The sequence below is a fragment of the Gambusia affinis genome, linkage group LG01 (genome assembly GCF_019740435.1).
Source record: "Gambusia affinis linkage group LG01, SWU_Gaff_1.0, whole genome shotgun sequence".
In the NCBI taxonomy this organism is placed as follows: domain Eukaryota; kingdom Metazoa; phylum Chordata; class Actinopteri; order Cyprinodontiformes; family Poeciliidae; genus Gambusia; species Gambusia affinis.
Genome location: NC_057868.1, coordinates 11,730,651 through 11,739,190, shown reverse-complemented (window position 1 = coordinate 11,739,190; position 8,540 = coordinate 11,730,651). Strand labels below are relative to the sequence as shown.

The following is an 8,540-nucleotide window of genomic DNA, read 5'->3' as shown; positions in this document are numbered from 1 at the left end:
TATTGTGGTCAAGAAGAGACGGTAAAGCATGTTTTGTTGTCCTGTACAAAATATTCTGTTGAGAGAAGGAAATTAATTAGTCGGTTACAAGAAAATAAATTACAGTTAAATTTACAAGATATTTTAGAAAAAATTTCTACTTCTAAAGATATAAGTTATTTAATTAATTATCTCAAGAAAACAAAATTGATAGAAAAGATATAAGTTTTTTTTTTTGTTTGAGGGGGGTGTTTAAAGTTAGCGTCCCGATCCACACTCCATTCCAGTAGATGGCGGTAATGCACATCTAAAAGTTGCTTGCCAACCGCCATAAAAAAGAAGAAGAAGAAGAAGAAGAAGAACGCTAACCGTAAACACAGCTGTAACGCTGTGTTTTGCCTTCTGAAAGATGGTGTACGTGTCCAACGGTGAGTGGATTGTACTTTCTTCACCACTCTTTTGTTAAAATAGAAGGATATGTGCAGCTTTGTATTGAAATAAAAACGTATACAGACATTTTGAAGGTTACGTAATGGTTTGTTTTGGGACCATTAAGTTATTATTAGCTGTTTAGTTCGTTAGCTTAGCCTGGCTGAGTTAGCTTAGCAGCTGTCAACTGACAACATGTTTGTATCTTTTATATCACTTTCACATAATATAACTCAATAGAACAATAATTAAAATACATGTTGTGATTTTGTGTTTGTCATACTCCAAGTGGATTTTATGTTGAAAACCCTTTAAGAGAAGTCAAGTTAGTGAGCTCCTCAGTGGCAGATAAAAAAGTGAACATTTGCTGTTTTCGATTAACAGTAATATTAAACTGTTTTTGTAACCTAATGTTTCTTTGTGCCACCTTCAGGCCAGGTCCTGGACAGCAGGTCTCAGTCCCCCTGGAACCTGTCGTTCCTGACTGACATGTTCTGGGGGGCTGTGGAGTTCATCAGCCTCTTGTGAGTTAACCAGCCCAGAGATTTGAAAAGTTTGATATTATGTAGTCATTACCCAGAGAGTGATATTTATCAGGTGTTTATTGCTGTTAATTTGTACGATTATTGCTTACAGCTAATAGGACTTAAGATTTTGATTCTCAGAAAAAGTGAACATTTTGAAAATACCAAATGCTATGTATCCTGAAACAGCAGGACTAAGCTGCAAAAGGTTATTTCCAAAGACCGTGGTTTTTTGAGTACTGTATTCAAGAATGTAGATAGAATGATATAATTTGGTGGAAGAAAAAAGTGTCATTACCAGAACTTATTTTCTGCATCTGGCATTTATTAGAAATTAATTTTTTTATTTGGCTGCATGTCCAGAACATATTTTCGCTAGTGTTTTTTCTTTAGATGCAAGTCATAGCCATGAAAGTGTTTGAAATGCATCATTATGTGTTTATTGGAGGAAAATACTTTTTGAGGTTAAACTGGTCTGTTGAGTTATGTACATAAATTAACTTTTTATATTTTGTGGGGATACCCCTGGAAATGTAAAGATGAAATCTGGCCTTGTTCTTCCCAGTTGGTTATACCCAACTTGGTGCAGTATTGTCTTAATGAGGCATAAACTGGTATCAAAATCTGTGTAACACAGGTGTTGTGTTATAAGCAACTATCATACAAAGCTGTTGTTTTATGTAGTCTGTTCTGACTTTTTGTTTTCTGACAGTTTTAGGACAATACTTCACCCTGACCTGTCAAGGAAAGGAAACGTGGCTTCATCACGCTTCAGTGATGGCAGAGGGTAAGTCCCAGCAGTACTGTCATCTCACCACTGAAGCATGGAAACTGAGAATGAAACATCCGAGAATAGCTCTGCCACAAGAGAGGCGATTACCAACATGTATTAAGCCAGTTATTACTTTTTCATTTGAAATGCTTTGAAACTTTACTAATTTACTATATACATGCAGAGATTGTGTTGATCACTTTTACACCCATGGATTTATGTCAAATCTACTTGATTCTGCAGACCTCCAGGTCCTCCTGGTGGCAGAAGGCGAATGGGTCGAATAACTCACGGAGCGGGTCCCAACCCTCCACCGATGGGTGGAGGAGGATGAGGAAGGTGAGTAATAGTTTTTTTTTTCCTTAATAAAACTCAACACAATTGATGGTTAATTTGTACATTAATTTATGGAGTTAGTTGCTTTCTTTGCTTATTCATTAAGTTCTGGTAGTCACTTCAGAAATAAGTTGCTTTTAGCCTAGTGGAGTTTAATGTCCACTGTCTCCAAAAAACCTATGTGACATTTTAAGGAATACAAATAACGTCGTTCCTGTACATTTCTTCACTTTAGGTAAACGCCTGCACATACAGTGTGGGCGTGGGGCCCAGCACAGAGTCTGTCCTCTGAGAGCACACAGATGGTAACGGTACCGTGCTGAAGCCCTTCTTCATCAGCTGCCACTGCTGCTAGCAGTTTCTTGACGCCTTTCTGGGAATACCTACACATAGGAGCCGGATTGGTCGATTCAGCAGCTGCCTGCATCCCTCCTTCCTCTTTATGTTTTTCCTCTGCTTCTGTCCTTCCAGGTTACATCAATGTCTTACTCATTTAGGTTCTGGTCATCCTCTGGAATCATCACCATCATTTAGTTTCTTTCTTTTATTTTGTGTTTAAATAAACACAGACCAACACACATAAATGGCGTTAAATGTATAAAGCAAGGATGATTTTTTTTTTCTTTTTTTTTTGGCTAAGATTTTACAATGTAGTTATTTTGTGAGTGGAAAAATAAAATAAATAAATAACGTAAAAATAGTTACGAGTTGTCATGTAGACACCAAGAGTTAAAACATTTTTGTCCAGATGAGGCAAATTAAGAAATGATTTTCTTCCAAATGCAGTAATCATTTTTCTTCAAATGAGACAGAGTTTATTTACACTTCCTGCATGAAAATGGGAAAACAGGAATCTTTACAGAGCAATGAAAACTCTATAAAAGACATTATACATCCTGGGTTATAAACATCAACCAGAGCAACTATACATACCAAATGATATTCAATTTGTCCCTTTCCTTGTCTGCCTTCTCATGTATAAACGGTGCGTTTTAGCTTCAGGACCTCGGTTGGGTTTCACCAGACGAATGCAGCTCTTTCTCGGAGCATTCTGACACCGAAGCGCTGCCACTCTCTCTGGTGAATCCACATCTCCTGCGTGGTGTCCAGGCACGCAAGCACTGCTCCGCCCTTCCATGAAATCAGCCTGGGGTCCATGTCCTTCGGCACAAACACACCAGTATATATCATGTGAAACATGTCACATATTTCAGGAAACGCAGCACTTCATAAAGTTTGTAAAGCGTTAAGTAAAAACAAAAGTCAGTTTTTGTACCATTATTTATTAAAATTTCAAGCAATAACTTAAAGTAGATAAAGAATTTGAATAAGTTTAGAACAATTTAGAGTTATGACTGAATCATGGTTTGATAAGCACTTCAATGGAAATTTTAGAGTAAAGTAAAAAAGAAGAAGAAGAAAAAAAAACTACATGTGGAGGTTATTACCTTTGGCCGTGTGATGACTTCCACGTTATCGACCAGCCTTCTGAAGGACGGCGGCATCTTGTTGATGATGCGATGAAGCAGGAATTCCTGAGCGCCGTGAAACATGAGCCCCCCTCCCACCACCAGGATGGAGCTGTACATCTTCCGTTTGGTTTCGTCCGACGCTTCAGACACAAAAATAAAAGCTCTCATTGCCTCTGGGATATAAATTTTATATTCTATTTCAAGATGTTTTAAATGGCTTCCCTACATCACTTATTTATGCTTTGTGATCTCATCCTCCTCCCTTATTATTCAATTTTTCTACTAAAACATGTCATTCGCTTTATTTCACTCCTCCCACCACTTTCTTACCACAGCAGTCGATGCTATGCAGGATGGCCTTGTCCAGGCCCAAAGCCTTGCTCTCGAACTGGCTAATGATGGCCGTCTTCCTGGAGAGATGTGTGGACAGAGGCTCTTCCGCCTCTCCAGGACCCATCAGACACTCACCCAGGCTTGGCCCTAGCTCCATTTCTCCAAGCATCCCTCCTCCTGCTGCACTCCCGCTCCCGCAGCCTCTGGGCATGTCGGACATCTCCCCCATCCTCCCCTGGCAGCTCAGTTCACCATCCAGACCTCCGCCTGGCCTGGAAACAGCCTTACGCTCAGCTGCAGATTTAGAGGACTGTTGGGGAGGGAAAAAATAAAATAAAAAATCATACAGTAAACAAAAGAACCTGCAATTATTTATCTGAATAAACGTAATTTCAAACAGTGTGTGGTAATGTGAGTTACCTGGTCCCCTTTGCTCTGTGTGGAGAGCAGGTAGTGTTCATCATGGGGATCTTCCGAGTTGCCTTGGGAACGGTGCTGTAGTGATGTCATTTTCTGACCAACGATACCGAATGTGCTTGGGTAGAATAGACCCATTGGCGCCTACAGAGGACACCGACATATTTTTCAAGGCAAAATTACAGACTCACTCATCAACTTCTTATAACTGCTTTAAACCTCTACCTGTAACTTTTCATCCCCGAGTCGAATTTGGTATAAAAGAGCCGGGGCTTCTGGGAAACGTGTCTGAAATTCATGATCCTGTAACCCTGATATGTCCTGTTACAAACAGACAAAGATTGTTTTGAAAATCACTTCAAAATCCTCCATTAAAAAAACTCAAGATAACAGACAGTGCCATTTGAAAAGTCGGCCCTGGAAGAAGAAACTGTTTCCCTCAAACTCTTAATCACTCATAAATTCTCCTCTCAACTAACACAGACCTGATCCAGATGGCAGAAGGTCTCCTTTAGATGCTGCAAGAGCTGACAGTCCAGCCTGCTGGTCAGCTGGCAGTCTCTGTAGGGAAACCCTGCCCTCTGCAGGAGCCAGAAGAAAGTGCGGGTCACGTCTGAACCGCCATAGGCCAAACAAAGCCTGCGGAGTGGAGGAGCAAACACACACACACACACAAAATGCAAGAAATCAACTATTTTCTGTTGTTTACAAGTCTGTGATTTGCAGCACTTCCCCCACCTTGAGTTTCGATGGGACACTCCATCCTCAACACAGCAGATGCTGGTCTTCTGATCACCCACATCCACGACACAAGCGCTGCTCAACCCGCTGCCGAATGTAGCGCACACCGACTCCTGGTGCACAATGATGGCTGCAAATTACACGTATTGTCACTCCATAAAGCAGAAACTATGAAGCAATGGACAGTTTATTAACCTGTGTGCCTTGAATTAATAATAAATACCTTTCCATATTTTGTCCCAGTTTTGTAAAAAATAAATAAATAAATATCAAGAATGGGTTATAGGGAACAGAATTCTATATTTGAAAAGCTCATCAAAACATGCCCAAAAAGATTTGGCTAAAATTGAAATTTAGAAAAACTAACAGTTTTCCCTGTCTGCACAGCTCTGTACTGCTTTTTATTGGTCGATCACACCAAATTCCAACAAGACAACAGACTGCAATGTGTCAATATGAAAAGCTGTTACGGCCCTGGGCCATAACAGAAGGATTAAGGGGTGTGAAGACATTTGCAACAGTAAATGTCTTCACACCCAGTAAATGTCTTCACACAACAGTAAATGCCCAGTGGTCAATACCTGAATAGCCCATGTTATGTAGCAACATGTTGACAATTTCCTTCACATGCTGTCTGTTGTAGATGTCAGGGACCAACAGGATGCACCTGTAATACTAAAAGTCATGAACAAATAAAAAACAAAATCAAATGCTGATGCAAAAGGAAGTTTTTCATCCCACTTTGCAAGGTTTATTGAGGTTAAAGCTTCTTACATTGCAGAACTACAGCAAAAATGGTACAAATTCCACCAATAGGAACCTTTGCTTATCAAATTTTCATGCATTTCTTTCTAGTGTGAAAAGAATGCAAAGAAAAAAAGCATAAAGAGCTGAAATGAGAGTTTCACCTTCAACTCTTTTAGGGGAATCTCCAGATGCTTCTGAATGACATAACTCCACAGCGTCTCGAGATCGGCCAGCACTGCGGTCAGAGACCCTCCAGAGCCAGAATGCACATTGAGCTGACCTCTGACCACAGGCCAGTGGAGGTTGTAACAGTCAGATGGATTCACATAAAGAGCCTGTAACAGGACATGATCAAGATGGCTGAACAATAAATAAACCACACAGACCTTATCAAACATTATAGAGACACTGTATATTGTTTTTGTTTTTTGTTTTTTTTGTCTATTTTACCTCCTCTCCCACCAGATAATTGGGATGGTGGCTTGTGTTTGTCCACTTCACTCTTGAGCTGCTGTCTAGAACTGCTGGACGGATCTGACAGTTATAAGCCCTGGCCTGAAAACACAGACAGAAAGTTGAATCAAGTGACTGCCTCCCCAAAAACCACATAATACAACCAACCCGCATCAATAGCCCTTTCAAAACTTCTACCATTTCCGCACTGGTTGTCCCTTTTGTAAACAAACCTGTTCAGCAGACACAGGAGTTCTTCTCACACCGTTGGACATCTTCTTGGACCAGATGGCCTGGTCCACCATTTTCAGTCCATTCTGCCTCTGCTCGCTGCTCTCTGCCTTCTGTTGGCCATGAAGAGAAAGCGATCATACCAAAAACAGCCAGGTATGACAGTTGTGCGTTAGAATCATACTCGTTTAATGGTGACTTACATTCAGACCGTCTCTCAGCAGCCAAGCATCTTCATGCCTGGCCTGTCCACCCTGCTTATGTCGCCGTGCAATTACGTGAGGGATAATGACAGGAAGGGTGTCTGTAGCTCGGCCAATGCGAAGCGTTCTTGATCCAGGGTGGATCACAATGACAAAATTGCTCTGTATTTGCTATGAGACATAAAGGTAATACATTTTAATGTAAAATATAAACAATGAATGGTTGTGCACACAAAAACTTTATTAGCGAAGTCACAAAGTCTCTGGTGCTTCACGGTCAAAATCAGAAATCCATCCTAGCACATGTTGTATAACCAGTGTTGGCATAGTTACTTTGAAAAAGTAACTTTAAGCGGACTACTGATTACTCCTTGAAAAAGTAACTTAGTTATATTACTGACTACTTGATTTGGAAAGTAACTAAGTTACATTAAAAGTAACTTTTTAGTTACTTTCGGCAGCTGCTAACAACAACGCTCTGCCTCCTATGAAAATCACATTGATCTTTGCCAATACTTAATTGTCAGCTAATACAGCTATTGCATTATAGCTTGTAAAAGAAATTGTTTTCAAAATGAAAAGTTATTTTTACTACTTAATAAAAAGAAAACCAAATAAATAAAGTTTAGTGAAGTAAAATATTTTGATGACATAAAAAGAAATAAAGGCTGAATACTTCCTGAGCAGGGTCAGGGATAGCTGCAGGAGCGATGGGTCTCTTCACTCCGCGCTGCTGCTCCTTCTCTTTCTCCTTGTCCCGTTCCTTTTCCTTCTCTTTCCCGTTGTCCTGTTCTTTCTCGGCCTGCGTCATGATCACTTTTTACATTTTAGGAAAAATGTATCAGGAAAAAGATAGATTGGTGTTTCACAAAGCGACTCAAACTGCAACAACAAATTTCCAGTCTTGCTTCAGTCAGTGTAGGTTTTACTTCCGTGTTTCATCTCGTGACTCTTCTTCGCGGGAGTTTTAATGGTCACAGAGTTGCATTATCGCCATCAACTGGTAGAAAGCGTTGATTGCGATTACAGTTCTGCAAAGTGATGCTTTTACCATTGGTTTTACTTTGATTACAAACTTCTGGAGCCTTCCTGTAATTCTCTCAGCTTGAAATTTGGAAAGTAAAAGTGGGACGCATTATTATACAACTGCATCCTTCAAACATTTTTTTGTAATAGAATATAAAATACAACAAAGAAAGTCTAAACTATTAAATAGTTGTTTTCTTAAAATGTTTGTCAGTATGGTGGTACTTTGAAAGTAAATACTGAGGTTGTTTGAAAAGGTTTGAAAATCACTGGATCAACCCAAACAAACTGAATAATACCAAGAAGAAACAAAAAACATAAAAATATCTACCACTTGGTGACAAATAGTGAAGTGCTGTATGTCTGCTTCAACTTCTTATGTTCAAGATCTTATGTTCTCTGTTTCTTCCAACACCCATGCATCTTTTGATTTCTAAAAACAAAAAAAACACAACTTTTTTTGTCTTCCTCTTATGGTTTTGTTATTTTCTTCAGCTTTCTTTTGAAGATAAGAATCTATACTGTGTTTCACATATCCTTTTGTCTGTCTTTTATGCAGTTTCATTTCCATCATCTGGATTCTGTGTGATGGTGGTTGATTCTCTAAAAAAATATCAGGTCTTATGTTAAAAAAAAAAAAAAAAGGAAACAAGCTGAGTGTGTTGATCCACTGATTATTTACACGGCATGTCGTCTGAGATTTCCAGGAACTGGATGCCCAGTCTTGTTTTGTAAACTGGTTAGTAATGAACTTGCGTCAAAACTGTTTCCTACATGGTAACTAAGAGGGTGTGGGCAGTTTTCATACAATCTTACAACACATTGCCCATCTGTCATCTGATTTTACAGAATGCATTCTATTGCTAATCCTGCTTTT

The 8,540-nt window shown here is 39.4% G+C and overlaps 2 protein-coding genes across 3 annotated transcripts; one reads left to right on the top strand and one right to left on the bottom strand.

Moving 5' to 3' along the window:
- The first annotated feature begins 254 nt into the window (after positions 1-254).
- LOC122840181 (selenoprotein K-like) lies at positions 255-2,740 on the top strand. Of its 2 annotated transcripts, XM_044132411.1 has the most exons (5): positions 255-407; positions 842-932; positions 1,645-1,719; positions 1,948-2,043; positions 2,276-2,740. In XM_044132411.1, the coding sequence occupies exons 1-5, from the start codon at positions 389-391 to the stop codon at positions 2,277-2,279; spliced, it is 285 nt and encodes a 94-aa protein (XP_043988346.1). In that variant the 5' UTR covers positions 255-388; the 3' UTR covers positions 2,280-2,740. The 2 variants fall into 2 exon arrangements, with proteins under 2 accessions (XP_043988346.1, XP_043988357.1); XM_044132422.1 differs by lacking the exon at positions 2,276-2,740 and having other exon boundaries at positions 1,948-2,047.
- An 89-nt stretch (positions 2,741-2,829) lies between these two features.
- actr8 (actin related protein 8) lies at positions 2,830-7,592 on the bottom strand. Its single transcript, XM_044132401.1, has 13 exons — positions 7,314-7,592; positions 6,638-6,808; positions 6,437-6,547; positions 6,201-6,305; positions 5,912-6,085; positions 5,585-5,678; positions 5,001-5,133; positions 4,748-4,901; positions 4,488-4,583; positions 4,266-4,406; positions 3,843-4,155; positions 3,489-3,652; positions 2,830-3,201 (listed from the first exon to the last, which is right to left on the bottom strand). Exons 1-13 carry the CDS (start codon positions 7,446-7,448, stop codon positions 3,058-3,060), a joined length of 1,935 nt encoding a protein of 644 aa, XP_043988336.1. The 5' UTR covers positions 7,449-7,592; the 3' UTR covers positions 2,830-3,057.
- Positions 7,593-8,540: the final 948 nt, after the last annotated feature.